This window comes from Hoplias malabaricus, chromosome 16 (genome assembly GCF_029633855.1).
Source record: "Hoplias malabaricus isolate fHopMal1 chromosome 16, fHopMal1.hap1, whole genome shotgun sequence".
Taxonomy (NCBI): domain Eukaryota; kingdom Metazoa; phylum Chordata; class Actinopteri; order Characiformes; family Erythrinidae; genus Hoplias; species Hoplias malabaricus.
The window spans coordinates 11,470,210-11,493,933 of NC_089815.1; the positions used below are offsets into that span (position 1 = coordinate 11,470,210).

The window sequence follows — 23,724 nt, forward strand, 5'->3', positions numbered from 1 at the left end:
GTCGTAGTTGTTGTTTGCGGAAGTGTAGCTACAGAATAGTAACATGTAACAAGTGTAACATGATAAAGTTCGGAGGTTCCCACGCTATAGAATTATTACTTATTTTAGAAAAGAGTTGGAGTTTAGTTCATGACGCCTACTGAAGTGTAAGTTTACTCTTAACAATGCTGGGTTTCGCCCGGCTCTCAGCCGAGTGTAAGGTGGGGGTCGCATCAGGGGTTGTATTCTTCTCCATGCTGATATCTAGAACCCTGCTCTCGGATCTGGTGGATGTAGAGACACGGGCGAGGCTGTTCCGAGTCCAGTTTCTTCTCTTCATTAACTCCTTGCTGCTGCTGGGCTCTCTGTATGTGTGGAAGCGACTGGTGCGGCGCTGGTGTGGCCCGAGGGCGGCTATCCGGACACAAGCTCAGAGATGCTGGAGCGCCGCAGTGCTGCTGTTCCTGGCCCTGGCTCACTGCAGTTACCTCAGTATGTTTTATCTGGTGGACACGGAGCCGCACTGGCTGGCACTACTCACCTTCACCTGTTTGGGTGTTTATATTATCCTCTTATTCTTTTTATTCGCGTTCAGCTGCATGGCTCGCATCCGCCGGCTGTGCTTCCGGAGCTCAGAAACTCAGGACATGGGCTCGTCCACTCAGACATTTCTGGCCTTGATAGTGACCGCGATATTATCCGTGTATGGCTTAATAAACGCGGCACAACCACCGCAGGTAGTAGAGGTGGAAGTGCCACTGCAGAAGCTGCCAGCTTCTCTGGACGGCCTCAAGATAGTGCTGCTGTCAGATATTCACCTAGGACCCACAGTCGGCCGGTCAAAATTACAGCGGATTGTTACTATGGTGAACGAGTTGGAACCAGGTAAATGTACACACGAGCAAGAAGTACTGTGCAATTATTTAATGTCAATATATAATCAAAATATAAAATGTTTCAATAACAATTATGATTTTAATCTCATTTCTAACATTTCAATCTACATTGTTTTCAGCATGTGTCACTGATTGACGTTCATTATGGGGCATTGCCTTTAGAAAATTACCCTCAACTTTAAAGTTAGTTTAAATTGTAACTGTGGTTTTTAAATTGCTCATATCAATTTCATTTATTTGTATCTACCGAAACCGTGATATAAATTCTGGCAATATCGTTCAGTCCTAGGAGCAAGGCTGGTCATTTTTACAAACAAAAAAGTAGCATACAATAGTTAGTATTTTTAAAATATGTATTCCTCCATAGAGCCAAAGTAAAAATAGGTTTGGTACAGAATCTCTGATACATCAGGCTGAATAAATTTCAGTATAACAGCTGTTTAACATGGAGCAGTACACTCTACTAAGACACTGGTGGATAAGTCATCACTTGCAGCTTTCATAATTGCACATTCATAATTGTCCCACCATCACATTTACAGTGTAAATTCTGAAGTGTTATTTTTATGTTTTGGTTGTAGATCTGGTGGTGATTGTTGGGGACTTGACAGATTCTCAGGTGAGCCGGCTAAGGAATGCTGCAGAACCGCTGGGACTCATCAAGACTCAACTGGGCTCATACTTTGCTACAGGTCAGGCAGGAGAGTAGCAGAGTGACATAAACTTGTTAACATATACGTTAATATACCTTTTTATCGATCAAAAAGGAAACTGCAGTGTTATTGCAGGAAGACATATGAAACATAAATATGTATATATTAGTCAAAAATAAGAGAATTGTGGCTATTCACAGAGATAAAATTACTAGAGCTAAATGTATACACATACAAGGTATATACAAGACATCTTCATTTATTTACATATACAGCAGTAAGTATTGCATTAATAGTGGGTTAGTTTAAACTGTCAGTGGTTGTAGCCAGATAGTAGCTGTATTTCTAATCTAAAGTGTGTAATATACTGAAAACGTTACAGTACTTGCATGATGGGCAGTAAGCATGTGTATCAAATACTGTAACTCAGTCTAGTTCAGTAATGCAGTAGTGGACGCAATGTAGAGTCTTATTGCAATGGGGAACAAAGATCTCACGTGGGGCTCTTTGGCACAGCATAGCTGTATCAGTCTCCCGCTGAATGTGCTTCTGTTTTCTGCTGTGGTATGCAGTGGGCTGTGAGGTATTGTCCATAATTGCATGCAATTTCATGAGAGTCCTTCTTTCTGCCACAACCTCCAGTGTCCAGCTTGACGCCTACAAAAAAAAGCTTGCCTTCCTAAACAATTTCTTTAGTTTCTATAGACAACTTTCCTTTATATTGTTGCCCTGCACACAACAGCAGTACATTATTGCACAATGTTTCTTTGGGCATCAGGTAATCATGACTACTACACAGCTGATGTGGAGAGCTGGTTTGAGTTTTTACGTCTGAAGGGAATTGAACCACTTCACAACAGCCATGCTCGAGTATTCCGCCCTGGTCAAAGCCAAGACTGGATCTGCTTAGCTGGCATTGATGACCTAGAGGCCAGCATGCTACGGTTAGACCCAAGCACCCAGTCACATCCCCATCCTTGCATTTTCCTCTTTCTATTTTGAATATTCAAATCTGGAGATTAGGTTGTTGAATTTTATTTTTTTTATATTACAGGTACCCCAATCATGGGATGGATATTGAGAAGGCACTGAGTGGTTGCAGTGAAGATAAGCCTATTGTTCTTCTGGCTCATCAACCACATGCTGCTAAAAAGGCCCTAGAGCAAAGGCCAGATATCAACTTAGTACTGTCAGGTATTAAGAACAAAATGTCTTTCAGACATTGCTCCTGAATCATATTAATATTATTAGCCTTAAGACCTTTTTAAATTGCTGTTTCTGGTTTTCTAAGCCTTAAATCCTGAAGCAAATTTTTTATACTTCAGTGAGGCTAAAGATAGTGAGATATGTGGTTTTGTAATGGAACCAGTTTAACAGCAATAGGTCTTGATGTTGTTTAGCTGTTTGAGTTGCTCCACTTAGTTCTTATCTTGATAGATATTATATATATTAAAGATACATATTTCCTGTTCATCAGATCTTAATATTTATGTTGCTGATAATCAGGGTATTTTAATATTAAGTTGTTGTTGTTTGCTTGTGTATAGGTCATACACACGCTGGCCAGCTGTTCCCGCTCACTCTCTTGGCATTCCTGGTGAATCCATATTTCTGCGGCCTCTACCGTGTCTCAGAACACACAATGGTCTATGTTACCCCAGGAACTGGCTATTATGGCATTCCAATGAGAATTGGAAGCCGTGCTGAAATCACTAAGATCATATTGAGACCTGCCTGAACATATATGTCTCACACGCATGCACACACACAAACACACACTTGAATTGGAACAATATGTGCCAGTAATTTTTTTTGGAACCGATATAATACATTTTTTTGTTCTTTTATTATCTACCAGGATACTGATATGCAACACTATTGTTCAAAAAATAAAACTGTGCGTGCCTAAATAGCCATTATAGGCATTATTTCATCTTATAAGGTGTGCATAATCATTCTCCATCTATGCCACTGATAATACTCTGAACTTCGTACTCTGAAGCTACACCATGTCTATTAAAGGAGCAATAAGTCATATTTACCTAAATATTATGAGTTATTATTATTATTTTCCTATAAATTTCAACTCCCATCTGATAACAAATCATACTGTTTTATAGTCTCTGAATGAACCATAAAGCGTATCGCCCACATGAGGATAGCCATGTTTAAAATAGATTTAGTATTTATACATCCAGGCCACTATGTGTCAGTATTATTCATGTGTCCTACACGAAGAACCGTTATTATAAAAATATTAACTCATATTATTGGAAATGCCTTATTGCTCTTTTAAAAAGAAGGCCTTTATTGACATTTAGGGTTAACTGGACTAAAACTAAATGAAACAGGTCAGAATCTGTTACCGTGATCTAAGGCATTTACACTTAGCCGCTTTATGGGTTTTATAATATGTCCAAATAAGATGTGTATTTTTTAAACAACAGCCTGACCTGCATCCATGCTTTTTCCAAATTATATTCATGGAATGAATGACACCATATGCCATAATGCCTATTACGTTCTGTGCAGTTATGCATTTTACGAGAACAGACGATTCTTAATATGACAAAAATTGCCATATGTAGGTTTGTTTATTTTTTGTATGATTAATTTCACTTGTGAAAGAGCTTCATGACTGAGGTAAGTAGTGTTAGCAGTAATGGAAGTAGTGGATGAATCAAGGTGCTTTTATTGATATTAGTGACTGAGGAAGTACTTTTAAAAGTCTGAATCTTATATTTTATATGCAATAGATCATTTAACTTAGCTGGGCCATACCTTAATTTTCATGATAAAGCAGTTCAGTCTGGGAGAAGTTACAGTTGTGTTGGTGGCTTTAAGGAATGCATATATTGTGATACTTAGCTCAAGTACATGTTTAACTTCCTCTTAAACCATCACCTAAAGGCGATGCAGGTGCAATGTGATTTGATTTCCATTACATTTGGACGTATTCAGTATTTTATATCTGATATATTTACTTATATCTTTAGTATTTAAGTTCAAGGCACAAAGTGGCTGAAAATACTATTTAGAATACAATGCTGAAATCAAAGATATATAATATATAAAAATATAGTTATATAATGTATGATAATGCCCAGTGCTTCCAGGTTGGGCACCAGACACACTATGACCCGAACAGCTCGAAGAGGTTACAGAAAATGATTGAATAAACAATTTGTTCATGTTTTCTACGACTTGCAAAATATATTCTTCTTCTTAGTACAACAAATGCACTAACTTTTCAATGTATCTGCGTAGTTCATGTCCCACTGAGTGACAATCTTGCAAAAGCCATTAAGGTTTTTTTTAATGCTGAAAAAAATGATCACATTTAAATAATTCAGATATTTAATGTGAGTAGTTGTATTCTATGCGTGTCTGTTTTGTAAATCTTTAGTACTTCAGTAATTGTGAGCTCAGGGTTGTTGACTTATGGTTATGATTATGCACTTGCTATGTGTTATTTTATGTCCTATATTAAATAATTAGACACAACTCATTTAATAATGGCCTCTTGTATCTTTACTAAAAATTGCTTATTAAGGTACTTATTACTATATTAATCCTACAACAATAGTACCTCCATAGCCTGAATGGTTTTCCCCTGGTGTAGATTCTTGTAATTGTTAGTATTTTGATCCTCTTGCACATTTTAATTGTTACCTACACACCCAAATTAACTCAAATTATTTTTTAAAATAAAGTGTTTATAAATTGCTAACTTGCATAAAAATTTAGAGGCTTTGTAAATTCCAGTACAATATGTTAATTTTCTTGCTTGGATGATACCCACTATACCTAGTAAATATACGCTGTTGTTTAGGAAGTGATACTCCATAAATTCCTGAAGCTTTTACAGCCCCCCCCCCTCACAGTATGGCTTTGGGAGAGTATGAGTAGTGCTCCACATGAAACATGCATACAGAGGAGGAGCAAACAGGCTGAAAGAGTAAAGACAGAACATGTAGGTCCATGTTTAAAATATTGCACTGTGTATGTTCTATGTTTGCTGCCCAGGGTACCACTTATTGCTGTATTATTGAATATAAAATATTTTAGGCTCAAACACAGTCAGTTCACTTTGGATATGAATATAATGATCTTGAAACAGTATGATATACCATTTGATAATCTGAAATGAAACAAGATTTTAAGGTTTGCAAGAGAGGCTAGAATTTACCTTCCACCCACTTTAGGAACCCCTCCTAGCCCTACATCATCAATTAGCCATATAAAAATAATCCTAGAAAACCTACCATTTAAGAGAAACCCCCTCCCCAAAGGGGAAAAAGCACAACCACATTAACAATATTGGTATCTGGACCTTCTAAGACATTCCTAACATCCTGTAATGTCATAACTTATTCAGGTGATGATCAATTTGTTTGAATATTTAGTTTGCAGTGAACATAAAATATATAATATGTTAATTATAGTATGTTAAATTTCCAGCTTAATATACTAACACACACATTAAAACAATAAATTAACTTTTCATTAAAAATATACATAATTTAAATGTCATATTTTGTGGAAATTTGAAAGCATTTCCTAAAATTTTACAGCGTGCACATACATACATACACACACATATATTATCAGACCCTTATTAAGGCAAATATTTAAAATCAAACTTTTTTTTTTTTTTTTATTGACATTTTTCTCAAGTAATGATAATTATAGGTATTTGACTTTTAATTGGTAAATTCCATACACTATACAGCCAAAACAACTTAAGAGAAAATTAACATCTCATGTAAAGTAACAGTGACCTCAGATAGACACCACTGTGCCACCTGTAAAACTACCATCACTTAGACTTTGTAATGAAAGCATTCAAAATCATTCAAAGGATTCAAAGAAAGAAACACAGCCGGATTCATCAGTTACGTTCTTGGTCATTTAGAAATAAGTTTAACCTGACCTACTGTACTGACCTACAAATACATACAACAAAATGAACTGTCCATCAGATCTGACCAGACCTGGGTTTTTGTAAATTATATATATATTAAAATACAAATAAACAAGAGAACATAAACATTAAAAATAATATGGGAAACATAACAGAGACCTCAGACATCATTATTTATATCACTAAAATATGAACACTTTCAGAGGTGTGTCCTGTAATGAAAAGAGGAAGAGGAGAAAATGAAAACTGCTGAGGGTGTTGAATCCTGATTAAGGATGGGATCAGAGAATGAGTAAATGCCCTGGCTGAAGGCGCACAAAAACAGGACAGTAAATCAGCCAGAGTAAAACTACAATGTAATAGTTTAAATACTTTGTTTAGAAGTGTAACTGGCCAATTATACATACTAGATGTTCTACACACTGTCACAGAATCTTATGATTTCACTCTTTAACTCGCTTATACACATACAAGTTGAGCAGTAGGGAGGAAGAAGGAAACAAACAATGAATAAAATAAGTGAAAGATATGCACAAAGAAAATCCTCAGCAATCAGAAAGGCTGTCCACATCCCAGAGCTTGTAGCTGACAGAGTTCAGCTGTAAGAGCCATAAATCTAGCCAGCTGGCCCCATGAGTACCTTGCTTTTGTCTTTTGGGAGCGATAGTCCTGATTTGCAGTGGAAAGGTCATCTGGGCCGATGATTGGCCAGGAGGAAGTCTTTGTCTTTGCAGGTGAGACAAAGCTTAAGATTCCGAAGCGAGCCTCCAGCACAAGTGAATGCCCAGACAGCCATTACACTCAATATGATGTAGGTGGGGATAAGACTGCCCTCATACTGTGGGTTTACAAATGTCTGAAATATACAGAAGATTACAGAGCTTATCAGATGATGGACAACAAATAATTTGCTAGTCTACACACTGTTTCCCATATTATCACTGTCCAAAGGAGATATGTGCCTCCAAAAAGTTATTTTGGAGCATTTATATGTGTGTATTATATTATAAGTTTCACACAGCAAAGAAGAGCACTTCCATTGAAAACTTGAAAATTCCATTGAGAATTTGAAAAAAATGAGGGATGTGTTGGGGGGGGGGTGTCTTTGGACTTCTAGAAAGGTCAGAGCGGATTGAGTGAATTTTTGTTTTGTAAAAATGAATTTAGTTGTTACAGTGCCCTTCAGCAAGTGAGGGTACTTCTGGTTTGAAGAAGTGGTTAATAGTGTTGAATAAATATTTAGAATTTCCTGGATTGTTGTTTATGATTCCATAGTAGAACTGAGTCCGAGCCTCTCTAGTGGACTTTGAGTACATCTTCTGGTGTTCCTAATAAGCCAAACTGAGAGCGAGACTGAGAGGCCAAAGGTTTTGTAACACTGCTTGAGGACACGCCCAGCTGCCTTCATTTTCCGTAGTTCACCAATGAACCAGGGGGCTGAGGTAGAGAAGGCTGTTCTGGTTTTAACAGGGGCACAGAGATCCCATGTACTGCTCAGTGTTTTACTGTAGAAGTCAATTGCATCACAGACCAACACAAAGTTTACAGTTATATGAAGAGAGATGCCATAGATCATCTACCACTGTTTCTTGATTAATGTTTTTTTCCTGAAATATATTGGATATTTGGGCCTGAAGCAGAGCGCAACAAAAGTCAACTCCATAGAAACAACTATATTGTTGGACACACCCTGATCATAAGCTGATAGTGTGCTGACTGGGCTGGAACAGTATGGCCCATAGTATGCATGGGGACATCAACAGTTGCCTGACATTAAGACAGTCCAGTACAGCAAAGTGGCATGAGGGGATGTTGACATGAATGTTAAAATCCCCTAGTATTATAATACAGGCAGAGGAAGTATAGTATGTTGCGAGACGTCTGTACATCTCAGAGATGAAAACTGGGTTATGTTTGGGTGGTTATGTTGGATGAGCTGTATTGTCACAGGAGAAAGGCATTTACATTTGAATATCATGCATTCAAAGGAAGGCTCAGGTAGGGACAAAGGAGACAGATCCAATTCACTGCGGTAGGTCACAGCCAAACCACCACCCCGACCAGTACTGCAGTACTGTTCTTAAGATAACAATAGCCAGAAGGACTTATTTAGAACAAATAAAAAGGTTTCTGTAAGACACATTAAATCCAGAGATTTGACAAAAATGTGGCTGTGTATAAGATGAGATTTATCAGTCAAGAGAAACTTAAAATCCACTCCGCGTTTTGTATCCTGCTCTGAGAGTGGCATTGTCATAGAAAATGCGGTGTACTACTAGTTTGCAGAGCAGCAGGCCTCTGATGACATGTTTGTGGTGTGACAGAGTGCACAGCTGACCAGAAGGACAGAATGGCACAAAACAAGAGTAAACAAACTTCATCCGTTAGCTTCTGTGAAAATAACGAGGCTGGAAAAGGTGTCTGAACTGTGTAATTATAGCTATACATGATGGAGTAGTGTAATTGCTGAATTTCATCAGCTGGTTGACAGAATAATTCAATTGGTCCTATTGAGTTTTATGTTCAGGAGCAAGAATTGGAACCAATGCCTCAGTTGTGGAAAATAGTTTCTAGTAGTATCCCCGCATACCCTTCAATAAAGCTGATAGAGGAAAAGGTTGCAATTAGTCTTGCTCGTATACAACCCAGTAAGGCTCCAGGTCCTGATGGCCTGGGTGGTCAGGTAATTAAGGAATGTATCCATCTGCTGAAAGGAGTTTTTACTCAGCTCTTTCAGCGATTGTTAAATAAAGGTGTTGTCCTATACTCATTGAAATTGACTAATATTGTTCCTGTACCTAAGAAGGTTGGGGTTCAGTTTTTAATGACTTTCGACCAGTAGCCCTGACATCTGTTTTGTGTAAAACAATGGAAAAGGGTGTTAAGAAACACCTCATGTCTAGTATAGTGGGTGAGCTCGATCCACTTCAGATTGCGTATAAGAGTCAGAGGGTATAAAGTAAGCTGTCATAAAGTAAGCTGTCATTTTCAACAATCAAAGCATATGCTAGAGTGGAGTGCTGTTTATAGTTTTTAGTGCGGCTTTTAACAACAAATATTTTGTTACAGCGGTTATTACAATTAGACGTGAATGGTGGTATTATTCTGTGGATTAAAGACTTTTTGACAGACCTCCCTCAATGAATGTGAATATGAATGGAAGGGTATCAGAATGGGTGGTTGTGAATAATGGTGCATCTCAAGGACGTGTTTTATCTCCTGTGTTGTTTTCTATTTATACAAATGGTTTTAGTAACTGTGAGTCTGGATTTTCTTTATTAAAATATGCAGATGACATGGTACTGCTCAGTTTATTAAATTATTTATAAAAGGAAGTCATGATTAGAAACAGTATTTGGAGCATGTTACTGCTTTTCAGGATTGGTGTCAGTTGAGTAGGTTGTAAGTTAATGAGGAGAAGACAAAGGAGATATTTTTTAGCAGTAGGGGGCACACTTATCACCAGCCATTGGTGGATATTAAGGGGAAGGGTATAGAAGTAGTTAGCTGTTTTGGATTTTTTGGCATAATTTTGGACAGTTGTTTGAATTTTGAGGGAAATTGTGAGTTGTTTTTTTATAAAAAAGCTCTGCAGCGTCTTTATTTTATTAAAAAACTGTGCGAGTTTGAGGTCAGTTCAGATTTAGTGGAAGTAGAGAATCGCTCTCTGGTTGAAAGTGTAATGTGTTATAATGTGACAGTCTGGTTTGGCAGCCTGAGCTGTAGGGGAAAAGGAAAGCTTGAGAATAGTGAAAACAGGTAGTACATTGGTAGGAAGAAGCTAGAGATCTATGAAGGATCTATATAGGGATCGTACTCAAAAAAAGGCCTTTAAGATCATAATGGATTTATAACATTCAATGAACTCACAATTTAAACAGCTGCTATCAGGCAGACAGTATAGGATGCCAAGAGCTACTAGAAATATTAATAAGAAATCATTTTTACCAAATGCTGTGGAGAATCCCACCCCCCTCTACTTTATCGTATATGGGTGTGGATGTTATGTCATTTGTGTTGCTATGCCATGAGTGATCGAATATGACTTTTTGTGGATAAAATATTCTATTCTAAATTTAAATTCCTGTAAGTAGACTGACTGATTCTTATGTGAATAAGGGCAATGTCAAACTACTTAGTCTTTTTCCTTGTTTCATTTCTACTATGTAGATTTTCTGCTGCTTAGGTTTCTCAGAGTGAAGGTTCTCAAACTGGAGTCGTGGTGCACCACCAACATATCAACAGGCAATAAGGTTTTTTTTAATACAGGGCGTATCATAATATTAACTGACATTGTCTGAATTAAACTGTAAGCTAATTCCCAGATTATTTGACATTTGACATAATAGAAAAAAAAATGTGCATGTTAGTGACCCTTACCAGACATGACACTACCAGGTGACTGATGACCACTGCTCCAAGAGACAACCATCTTTGGTGTTCACATGCCTCAAAGAACACGACACCCCAGAACATGTGCAGCAGGATTATAGCGAGTGTCATGAAGGCTGAGAAGAAGAATCAACAAATTTAAAAACCAAGAAGGGCTTGATGCACAATCAAAAAAACACTTAATCTTAAACTATCCTGGCATAAATACACTAACGCTCCTTTACCTGAGGATATGAAGTAATGCTGGGAGTCACCATGGATACCAACAGTCCCAGGACCAACTGAATCAGAAAGGATGTTGACCACTGAAAAAGCACCGCTCATGAATCCAAAGCCCAGACCTGACACTGAAAAACATACATCAGAGAATACAATAAGATTATGTCAAGACAACTGGTTTGTATTATAATTCATCAATATAACAACTTGTTAATAATATAATGAAATTTGCTCTTCATGCCCATAATGCAACACAAGAATATTACACAGAAAATACACACACTGCAAAACACAATGGTGTAAAATGAGTGAAGCAAATACTATAAACAAACAAGGCAAAAAATACACAGGAAAATAAATACACTAATGTTAACTAGACAAGTCAGCAAGGCAACATACAAAACATCATGTTTGAACAGATGTTAAAGCAGCATGCAATTAAAATAAGAAGGCAAATAAATGGCAGCTGTATTTATACAAATTTATTAAAATATAAAGTGACTCTGAGATAGGGTCTGTGTCCTATTTGCATAATTAAAAGGAGGTAAGGTGCTGGTGTGTAGCAATGGTTAAATGATGTGTGATGATATGCCCAGCTAGATGATGGGGAGAGAGGGTGATGGCATGCATTATGTAAGCAGTAAGATGGTTTGAAAACATTAAACAAAAGTTAAACACTCAGTAAAGGTATAATACCATAAGCTAGCTGACGAACAGAGATTGGCATGGTGTCCTCTTGGCTGATGGCCAGTAGGCCTTCATTAGCTTTCCTGTGAAATAGATACAGAACAATTGAGTGATCAGTGCAACAATAAGGCTTCAAGTGTGCAAATATTAGTCAGTGTTATACAGCACATGATAGAATATAAAATTCAGGTTTAACATGGTCAAGTCTGTTTTAATTAGTATTGACTAATAATGGTATAAGGGTCATCATGATAATTATTCAAGGGCTATCTTTTAAATAAACACTTACTTCAGTAGTTTGTAGTAGGCAAACCTGAAAACCTCTTGAAGCAGTACAGACAGCACAACTCCGAATATGAGGAGCCCTTTCTGCTGGGTGGCACTCTCTTTGTTGCTTATCTGAACAGTAACAAACCATACTAACGATGAGAGCAACAAAGACACCAGCCAGAAAAATGCCCTGAAAAATACAACACCAAAATGTTTCTTTTAGATGAAGATTAAACAACTCACTGTAGAAAATTCATGTGGGAGATATAGCAAAAATACACTATCAAAATACTTTAAGATATTTTCACAATACACAATAGGCATCCCTTGTACAAACCCTACTGCCGGAAAAGTTGGACCTTTTGTAAACGGGATCTGTGATGTGATGATGCTCTTGAACCTTTATCTAACTTTGTTAAACGACTAATAAATGTGCTCTTCTTTTAGAAGAACACATCAGATACATTATTTTCTGTTTAATTAATAATTTATTCTGTGTGTTGTGAGGAACAAAACATAAATACAAAACAACTTGTCAGTACACCAGCCCTCTTCTGCCACCTGGAAAAAGTATACATAGTCACTGAGTAATCATAGTAATTAGAAGGTTTCCCCACAACTGTGATATACTATTTCATATTTAATCTCATCATATGTTTTTTTTTTCTCAATTATGACTTATTATGAATTATGAAGTGATTAGATGTAAAGATTGAGACAGTAGCTCATCTGTTGCTGCAGTTTTTGTTGGTCATCCTCTAGGACGTGGCCCAGAGGACTCTGTTGACTAGATATTTTTGGTTTGCACAGTCCTCAGTCCAGAGATGACCATGAGGGGCTTAAAACTCCAGAAGCACTGGACTCCATTGTCACTGCTGAGAATAACACACTACCCAAAAATACCTGTTCGGTTGTGGTCCTATGGGGTCCTGAACACTGAAGAACAAGGTAACAAGAGGCTTTTATATAGTTCTGGATTCCATTTGAATGAACATCCTTATCTGTGATGTGCACCACGTACAGGATATCACTCTACTTTGGGATGGAGACTGAGCTCCTCTTCTGACTGACATTGATGAACAGAGCTGTGTTTACTAATGTGATGAAGATAAGTGGGTCAGAGGTCTATACTTATAATTCTTTAATTTTAACGTCTACATGAGGACTACAGGTATTGACTGAAATAATAGAACTATTTAAATATCACAGTTTTTATTTGTGTGTTTGAGTAATGTGTAATACTCCCCAATAGCCCCAATATGGCGGCTATTCTGTATTGTGATGTCAGCTGCAACTCATGAATACCTGGCCAGTCAGGTGCATTAGCCGGCCATTTTAAAACCCCGGCCTGGAACCTAGATCCAATGTCCGGATTTGAAGACCTCAATCAATTTCAGACAGAGCTCGACTTTCCCCACTATTAAAAACACATCGCGTTGTCCTTTAGAGGCGCTCATATAATAATTAGCTACAATACCTTACCACAGGACATGAAGGCAGCAGAACTTCAGCGAATCATGTGATTGTCTCCTGACTGACTCTAAAGCGCTGCTTAACAACTAGCGAGGAGTAAATGTATTCCGTTGTGCTAGCGCGATAAAAGTGAGGATTATGCTATTTTTGTCCGAATGATGTTTCCTTTTGAACCTCATGCTGAGCGTTAGCAATCACACAGCGAGTGTATAAAGCACTCAGAGTATACCCATACCCACTCTTCCACGGGCAGCTTGTCGCTTTATGTGCTAGCTAGTTAGCAGCTAGCTAGCTACCACCTACAAACTGTTAAACAATGCTAAGGCACTTACCCCGCAATTAGAAATATCACTCGAAGTGGATCCCGGGAGATAGTGAACAAAAACAATGCTATAGCAGGACCAAAGGCTATAAACGTACAGCCAAAGAACACAGCGGCTGTCATGATGGTATTGTGTTTAGCTAACGCACTGAATCCGCTCTTTTACGTATCCTCATGCAATCCAGTCGTAACAGAGAGGTAACGTTATAAAACTAATTTTCACATAGTCCATAAGACTCCATAATGGTACACAGGTTACACGGGCGAGCAGTGATTCACTCGTTGACGTCTACTTTTCCGGGTGATTTCATAGTTCTTGCTTCCTGTTCCCCGTCACATGAGCACGCACAACAGGGACGTTAGAAAAACATGACACAGTTCGAGTTTTCCATCATAATAAAACACTGTTGCAAATTTTTAAATAAAGAATGACATTCAATTAAATCATTTTATTTCATATTTGATGTGTAGGATATTAGACAGGACAACGTCTAACGAGGCGCGTATTTTAAAGTATTTTTATAATTGTGAAAAATATATTGCAAATTCAATATTTTGGGAATAGTCCTACTAACATTGATGGAAAAAGAAAGCACTTTACCATGCTATTATTGCCTTCTATAATGTCTTTACTGCTGCTGAGTAGATTTGTGTAACTTAAACATATTAAACATATAATCACAAAGACGTGATTAATCACTATGTGATTAAGATTTTGTCAATAACATATGTTTGGGACTAGCCGCACTAGCCTGAACATAGGCATTATAGAATAATTTTCAGAAATCCAGGTTTGGTGTTTGTCTAGTACAAAATGTGGTGTCAGTATTGTCTTTCAAAATAATAACACCTTTTTCTAAGATTAAAGTTTCTTGATTAAGACATTATGAAATTATATATATATATATATATATATATATATATATATATATATATTTCTACAGTTAATTCTACAGTAAAGAGAAATGCACTAGCCCTAGTCTTTTGTAAAGGCTTTCGACATTAAGTTGGAGTCTATAGGCAATTGTGCTCATTAAGTCTAAAGAGCCTTTGTGAGGTCAGGTGATGTTGAACAACTTACGGTTCATCCAAGTGTTCAGTGGGATGGAGGTCAGGGGTACAGTTGTATGCAAACTTTTGGGAGCCCTTGACCAAATTACATTGTTAAAATTTTATTTATTTATTTAAGTTACAAAATAGTTAACAGTGCTATGTAGCCAATCAAGCATAAAAACAATATTTGCAGCAATTCCTAATTTTCAACTTCAATTTCACTTTTATCAAAATAATTAATGTGGCCTGTGCAAAAGGCACACAGTCATAGTAACACCCCATTTGTCAGTAATCACAGCTTGCTTCTATTCATGTAGCTGGATGTTCTTGGGGTTAGGGAACTGTAAGGACTGTTACAAAAAGCTTAGTCTGTTACTCTTCATTTAATCCGTGGTGGATTCTGAGGTATGTTTGTTTAATTATCCTGTCCACGACATGGATAACTTGCATATACGTTTTCATTAATATTAAGGTGAAAACTTGTTTTTCTAGGGAGACATACTGCCATTAAGATGATTTCTTTTCCTGGGAAGTCTATGATTATTTCAGCAGGAAATTATGTCAGGCCTCATTCTGCACATGATAAAATAAGAGAGACATGAAGTGCATGAGGCCAGATCTGTGCTTATGGTGCATCATGAAGAGAAGAATCAAGCATTTTGTTGTGTCATTCATGTGACCATGGACTCTTGGACAATGGACAGCTGATGTTTTGTATCAAAGCAGAATAAGCAAAAATTCTACTTGAAAAATGTAAACAATTTGTATCCTCAGTTCCCAATTGATTAAATGGTGTAATTAGAAGGAAAGGTGATATAAACTCCCAACTTTTTGGAGTGTGCTGCTTGTGTCAAATTTTGAATCAGTTTATATCATGTTCATATTAAATCAACAAAACTTTAAATGCCTGAGACACTCATTTATACATGCATATATTTTGGCAAAGTTTTAATGCAATGAAGCATTTACTTTTTCACTGTTGCCATTTTATTTTATTTTCATAGTCTAGATCTTTATGCTTACCACACCACTTAAAAGCATAATACATTTTTTACAGTTTTTCTCAGTGGAAAACTCAAGTTATGGCATTAAAATTTGTATTGGTCAACAAGGTCATGAAATTGATTTAAGCTCATTGGTGATCATTCCGCTATATACAATAAGCAAAACAAATTAATAATCAATAATCCAAAAATCCAAAATTATTAGGCTACTTACTTCTTCAACATTAAAAGATAAAATATATAAACAATATGTAGACACCTCTTATAAACAATGAAATCCACTAATTAAAAGTACACCATTGTGGAAACAGATGCACAGTCATTTGTGCATGCACAGTTTTTATCATCCCATAGAATACATGAAAGGGAATGAAATGCCCCCGGCAGTGGAGCTGCATTCTCAGTAAATAATTGAACGTCAGTACATGATCTCACTAATGTTGTTGTTGAATGTCATATAGTACTTACATAAATGTTACAGTGTTTCATAAAACTCTTCCTAGAAGAGATTCCTGCAGAGTGATGAATGACATGTTGGATGAGCAGGTGTCCTTAAACATTTGACCATATAATGTAACATTTCTTTAGATATAGTCTGGACAGATAATTCAGACACTATGTATATAATTCAAGTACAAAAGCAAATTCTGTTTAATATAATTAATTAATATACCACCTACATTTTTTTGTTTATTTTATCCTAGTTTTCTCCCCAAATCGTTAGTCATTGACAATTCCACCCTGATAGCTAGTACTCCCTGGTTCACAGTATGCCACCATACTGGGAAGGTGAAGGCAAGCACATAGTTCCTCTGAGACATGTGAAACCAGCCATTGCCACTTTTCAAAGTGCCACTAAAGAAAAATGATAACCTCCACATCTGTCAACACATGTGCTTGTGTGAGAGGAAAGGCCATCTTACCCACCCACCCACAGAGAGTAAGGCTAATTGAGCTTTCTTAGACTCCCAACATTGTATGGCATCACCAGGGATTGAACCTGCAATCTCCCGATGTGTGGTCAACACTTAGACCACTGCACCACCTGGGAGACCCACCAACTTTTGTATTGACTGATCAAAACTTATGTGCTAGCTCCATGATTGCAATGGTAGTACTCTGGCCAAAGATGAAGGCTCCAGTAACAACAGTGATAACACCCCAAGCAGTCAGGAGTATCCTAAAAACAAAATAAAATTAAACAGAGGAAGTAGAACTTTAGTTACATGACAAAATGTTTAAAGATTTAAAAATGGTTTGGTGAAAACTCTCTTTATCTTCTCATCAATATCTGTCACAGACACCTATGCTAGCAATACATGGGGGGAAATAGGAGCCATCTTACCCACCCAGAGAGCAAGGCCAATTGTGCTCTCTAAGATTCCCAATCTCCAGCAATCTCCTGATTATAGGACCAATGCTTAAACAGCTGAAACTTTCAAGAGTCCCTTATTCAATATTTTACAGTATGCTGGCAGGTTTTGGGTATGTATTTTTATAAAGGATCTGAGCAATGTTAATGTTAATTGTTTCTCTAGTTTGTAGCCATCAATGGTTGTTAACTTATGAAAATATTATAAATGAGTACATTTATGCCAGACATTGCCACCACCTTGTCTCAGACTATAATGTTACTATTGATATTAAAAAATGAAAACATTTGTAATCACTTTAAATGATCAAATGTTATGAAAAAAATGGTCTGGGAAAAATGTGAGATATGGAATGTCAAGTTTGAAAAATGATATGTAGGTACAGGGGGTCAGAGTATTAGTATCTCATTGAACAGTTTTACATCAGGTAACACATTCTGTTAGTACAGCTAATATGTTTGTGTATTGACATGCAACAAGATTGTTAGCAATGTCTAATTTGTAGAGAAATAAAATGTTAATACTGAAAACTCCATCTGGGCTAAATGGAAATTGATGTGTATTGGAGTTTTTTTGCCAAGTGATTACTTTAATATCAAATACATTACTCACTTTATTGTGTGATCCATTGGTTCTGTTTGCATGGCAAATATGAGACACAGACCTGTAAGAGAACATTATAGAGTCAATGTTTTTCTCACAGCTTTTTACTTTTTACTATACCTTATTTCCTTATGTTTTAATGTCTCACCAGGAAAGATAAAGATAAAGAAGGCACTGATTCCTCCAATTACACTGATGATATCACTCATGTCAGGCACATATATAGCACTGAGGAGTGTCACACCAATCCACAGTATTGTGAGCCCCACTCGACAGCGGCTTTCAAACGCTGCTGTAACCAATGCTTTACGCTCCCGGTACCGCAGGATCAGCATCAAAATTACACACCTGAGAAAAACAGCACAAGCATAGGCAGGGTATTGAGACAGCAGAGCAGATAATTATCTAAAAGCTACATCCCACTCCAACACCTTTTTTTAAAAGCCCTGGTCAACTGTGTCCCATCATTTCTTCACTCCCATCTTAAGAGTATGCATCTGCTTGTAACTTGGGTTGTTATATTACTTTATATGCTTAAGTGAAATGCGTTAAATGAACTCTCAGAGAGTTGAATATAAATGGTGACATTGGCAGTAGAACTTGTCCAGGTTGAAAGTCACTGCAAACTAATGCACTTGCCTTTTCATACCCAGAATAAATAGTGGACAAAACAATTTGTAAGCCATAGCCAATATGTTTTTTTTAATGCTTATTATTTCAAATTAATTGCATTAATTTTGCTACTGTATGATTTCTGAAATAACTTCAGTAATTTATTCTATTCACTTAATAATTAGCAAGCTAAAGGCTACAGAGCAAGACAATAAAACACAACAACAATAAATAAAGCAAAGCTTATAAAGTAAAATTCATATATAAGGTGTTCAGACCAGACAGCCTAGAAATGTTCTGCCTTACAAGCTTTTCAAGGTTAGCTCATTAGCTCAATGAGCCTAATGTAGCTGTGGGTATTCTGACTGAAAAATCCTATTTAGCAGCAAGTGATCTTTTGTGCAAAATAGGTGTGACACATTTTCTGAGTGACTTGAAATTGGCAAAGATATGCTATTCCTAAAAGTATTGAAATGCAGCACTAAATACTGTAAACATTATATTTGGTCTTTGCACCTGCCCAGCAGAAGTATTATAGGGTAGATGGTGACGATTGATATCCCAAAGAGGAGCCTTGCAATAATCATCACCACATCATTTCCAGGATATGACATCAGAATATCAGAAGCCACTTCTTGCCCAAATGTAAGGAAGCCAAATACTCCTAGCAACAAGAGGGTTATATTAGCTCAGAGTGAGATAAACACAATGGAAATTAAACTTAGTACAGTACTATTTTGAGCATTGCCATTCTGTCTGAGTCTCACCTGTAAGGGTGTAGATGAGGAGGCAAAATATCATGGAGACTACAGCAATGAACACCCAGTGGGTAAGTTTTTTGTTCTCCATGCTGCTATAAATGGCAACGCAGGCTTCATGACACTAAACAGTATATATACACATACAGTGATTAATATAAAATGTACATTCCCAGAACAGAATACACTTTTCTCTCTCCATAAACACAAATAAAGCTCAGGAAAATCCAAATCCAAAAAATACAAATCTGTAAAAAAAAAAAGCAGAATCTGACCTGGAAGCCAAAGCAGATTGTGGGCACTACACTGAACATGGAAGCATAGGACTCTAACCTAGACACATAGAAAGATGTTTTTATTAACAGCGACTTAAAATCTAATTATAGTATAAGTAGCCTAGAAACCAATGAGGCATTTGACACATGAAAACCCACACACAGTTTAAAGTTCTTCTCAGATTCATTCTAAGCTACTGTATCTTACATTACCATTATAATTTATTTATTTAATTATTTTTATTATTATGTAAAAATTCTAAGCTACAGTGAGTCTTAATTAACTTTGTGAAAATGTCATACAGACTACTTTTTAATTCATTATCTGTAAACTTATCCAGTTCAGGGTCACGGTGGGTCCAGAGCCTACCTGGAATCATTGGGCGCAAGGCAGGAACACACCCTGGAGGGGGCGCCCGTTCTTCACAGGGCAACACACACTCACTCACACCTACGGACACTTTTGAGTCGCCAATCCACCTACCAATGTGTGTTATTGGACTGTGGGAGGAAACCGGAGCACCCGGAGGAAACCCATGCAGACACAAGAAGAACACACCAAACTACTCACAGACAGTCACCTGGAGCAGGACTTGAATCCACAACCTCCAGGCCCCTGTAGCTGTGTGACTGCGACACCTACATGCTGCACCACCGTGCCGCCCCATACAGGCTACTGTAATCTTAAAATCATTAAAAGGTGAAAAACCTATTCTATACTACAATACTGTGCAGTTAAATGTGAGTTTACAACCTGTAATCAACAATTAATCAACATCAGAATTTACCCAAAGTTTTTTCAAATATAATATCCACTTTTATAGCAATGTATAATGTGATTCAAATGTATTAGTCCTGTGCAACTTCATAGGTTTAAAATAATTTGTGAAGACATTTACTACAAATATATTCAAAATCTGATCCACACAAACAAATGCACACACACACACACACACACTCACCCTTCTCTTTGTTCTGAAGTGAGGCTCACTGTGTTTTCCTCTTGCAAGTAATACTTAGCTATGACAGCAACACTCAGGTAAGTGGCAGCTAGTGTTCCCAATACACTGCCCATAAAACAAACACAAATATACAGATACAGTGATTAATCTGTGTTGATATATGATTCAGTAGAGTAATATAACAACCAATACATAAACTGTATCTGATAATACATACCTGGTGTATTTCTGAATGCTGATCTCTTTAGGGATTGATAGAGGAAGGATGACAAACAGGCACATAATGAAGAGTGCAAAGCTTTGGTCTGTGTACCAGTGATAGGGCATTTCTCGATCTCCTGTCACCGTTTCATACAAAGACAGACACACTAACACACACACAAATATCTGTTTCAATATATATCCAGAGACACGCATACAGTAACGTGTTTCATACTCAAAATGTACCACATATGCAAAACAGAGAAAATGAACAAGCACAAACAAATCTGTTAAAAAAAATATAATTTCATTGTGCCATTATCCATTGGCCTAGCCCTTTCCCCTCAGTATCATTCCCCTCTCACGTGAAGAATGGGTTAAAGGCAGACCAAATGAACATAAGTGTTTATTTCACCAACAGAAACGACCCATATATTATTACAGGGAATTCCTTTTTCAAACCAGAAAACTATTCAAAAATTATATTTGTCCACCTGTGTGTGCAGGTTAGCTTCAGATTTCTCAAATATCCAAAATCACACACACATGGTGAACATTTTTTTGTATATGTTGCATAAACAACAAGCAAAATCAGGCAAGTCCTGTCAGAGACTGACTCCCTAATAGCTCTGAGGTGCACATATCATGAAACTATGACTTCAACACCTAAACTGTGCTCGGAATTTTAGAGATTGAGAATTTAGAAGTGATTAGGGAGCTATAGTTCTCTGTCAACACAGTTGGGTTTTTAATTATGGAAAGTGCAAACATACCTATTTCTAACTCTTAAAGATAGAAATAAATTTCCACTGAAATGCAAATGCATCTGTGCAGGATGTTCTTATAGTTTTTGACTGGGAATGTAATCAAATGTCAGATTATTTAAAGGATTACCCAGCTGAATAGAAATTTCAATAATATTGGACTCTTTTTTGTTCTATTTTTATTGAGTATAATATTCTTCTGTTTCTGTACATTTCTACACAGAATAAGCTGTAAGCTTGGTTATGTAGAGATTATTTGGCTTCATCTAAATATAGCCACAAAGGCTAACCTATCCAAGCAAGTTCTGAATGTCATAATGCTGTATTTGATATAACTGTAGTAAATACAGGCTCATATAGTGCACATTCTATGTTATAATACTGTATTTAAATAATGACAATTTCTGTAAAATAGATCTGATGCATGTAAGTTGGAAAAGGCATGAAAAATACTACAGATACACAGCAAATTCACCAGTGTTAAATAAACACTATTAGTGTTAAATTAACACTGTTAGTGTAATAATACAGTGCCATGAACTTGCTCCTACCCTACTTACATTTCTCCAGCTGGTCCTGCACCACCACAAGGAATGCAATTGAGATCATAAAAAGGTTGAAGACATAGCAGATCTCACAAAGCTGACCAATCCTGCGGCCACACATTTCTCTCACCACGTCGTGATAGGTATTCTGTCGACTGATAGAGGAGGCATATCCCAGAATGACCAATCCACTTATCAAAAATATCAGAGACACCTGAGAGAGAGAGAGAGAGAGAGAGAGAGAGAGAGAGAGAGAGAGAGAGAGAGAGAGAGAACGAGAGACAGGGAGAGTGAGGTATGTATATTAATTAATTCATTTGTTCACCTAATGGCTTCATCCTGTTAAGGCTCGAGGTTGGTCTGTCACCTACAAAGACTCAGGAAAACACCCACACAATCACTCACACACTAACACCCATGGGCAATTTCACACTAACCATCATATGTTCTTGGATTGTGGGATGAAACACAAGCAGAGGTATAACAATTCCAATGTAAGTGAATGCTGCTAATTCAGTTCTCTCTGCAAGTACACATTACACATTACCAACTAACAATAGTGGTGCAACTTCTAAAAGTGAGGGCTACAGCTAGAAATCAAGAAATCAGACTTACTGTTTTCTATAAATTCTTATTTATAATAAATATAAAGTAACTGACAAAGTCTTACACAGTCCCCGTTTGATGTGAAACATTCTTAAGTAATTTTAATTTATTTTTGATTTCTTTAGCAAATTAAAGTAAAAAATTACATGATAAAAAAGTTACATTTTAACTTTAATAAGATTATATTCATACATCAAAAGATACTGTAGTACTTACACTTGCACACACAGACACATGCACACAAAAGTGCTTTAACACACATTCCTTCTCTCCCTTCATTAGCGGCAAACTGTGAGAAGCAGCATCAAATTCACACCTTAATAAGAAAATCACACACACACACACACACACACACACCATGCACCCACACATCCTTGGACTGAACAAGAGAAAAATATCAGCACCTGACTCCTGATTTTCTTACAAAAATAAGTAATAACTCTATAATGTCATAATGAATGAACTGACTTATAACAATGATAATTCTCAGATGGTAAATATGGTGAGAAATGTTTTTTTCTGAATAGTCTAACGTTTCCAAAGCAAAAGTTTTTTTTATCCATGTCCAGGACTTCATTTAATCTTAGAATATAATATATGTATATATATATATTATATATGCATTATACATGGGCAGCGATGGACTTTGCACCATGCAATTCCCTACCACTGAAATGACAGCTTTTAATTTTCACTTGTTTCTGTTGTTGTAAGCCTGTATTAATAATTACGCGGCTGAAATATGCATTGATTCACTGATCTTTTTATCTGCCACATTTCAAGATATTCAAGAGTTAACTTATAATTTATAAACGTGTTATAAATATGTCCGCTCCATTGTGGTGGGATATGCTCTATTCCGGTTACAGACAATAAACATAATTTATGTTAAATGTAAAAATTACTTATTATCATTTCATTTTTTAAACAAACGACATACAACCTCCTCACATACCATCTCCACGGTAATGGCTCGGGTCACGCCTCCCGCTCTCTCGAAGGCCCAGGGGAAGTTGAGCAGTCCTGCCCCGAGCGCGGATTTCAACATGATGAACACCGCGCCGAAAGAACCGAGCCGTGGCGCCTCGGAGCCTCGTCCGGGTTTGGACAGCACGCTCAGGCTGCGGATGCTCTCTCTTGCGAGTGCTTCCAT

General features: G+C 37.0%; 3 protein-coding genes across 3 annotated transcripts; 1 reads left to right on the forward strand and 2 right to left on the reverse strand.

Annotated features, from left to right (window-relative positions):
- Positions 1-5,004, forward strand: tmppe (transmembrane protein with metallophosphoesterase domain). Its single transcript, XM_066647801.1, has 5 exons — positions 1-864; positions 1,457-1,567; positions 2,307-2,472; positions 2,583-2,722; positions 3,076-5,004. The coding sequence occupies exons 1-5, from the start codon at positions 165-167 to the stop codon at positions 3,264-3,266; spliced, it is 1,308 nt and encodes a 435-aa protein (XP_066503898.1). The 5' UTR covers positions 1-164; the 3' UTR covers positions 3,267-5,004.
- A 1,190-nt stretch (positions 5,005-6,194) lies between these two features.
- aph1b (APH1B gamma secretase subunit) lies at positions 6,195-14,164 on the reverse strand. The gene is made up of 6 exons (XM_066647744.1): positions 13,826-14,164; positions 12,040-12,210; positions 11,760-11,833; positions 11,069-11,191; positions 10,833-10,960; positions 6,195-7,308 (listed from the first exon to the last, which is right to left on the reverse strand). Exons 1-6 carry the CDS (start codon positions 13,936-13,938, stop codon positions 7,141-7,143), a joined length of 777 nt encoding a protein of 258 aa, XP_066503841.1. The 5' UTR covers positions 13,939-14,164; the 3' UTR covers positions 6,195-7,140.
- Positions 14,165-16,949: 2,785 nt separating this feature from the next.
- slc38a8b (solute carrier family 38 member 8b) lies at positions 16,950-23,724 on the reverse strand. Its single transcript, XM_066648403.1, has 10 exons — positions 23,527-23,724; positions 21,981-22,179; positions 20,673-20,823; positions 20,456-20,560; positions 19,494-19,551; positions 19,228-19,342; positions 18,977-19,124; positions 17,997-18,196; positions 17,858-17,909; positions 16,950-17,052 (listed from the first exon to the last, which is right to left on the reverse strand). Exons 1-10 carry the CDS (start codon positions 23,722-23,724, stop codon positions 16,950-16,952), a joined length of 1,329 nt encoding a protein of 442 aa, XP_066504500.1.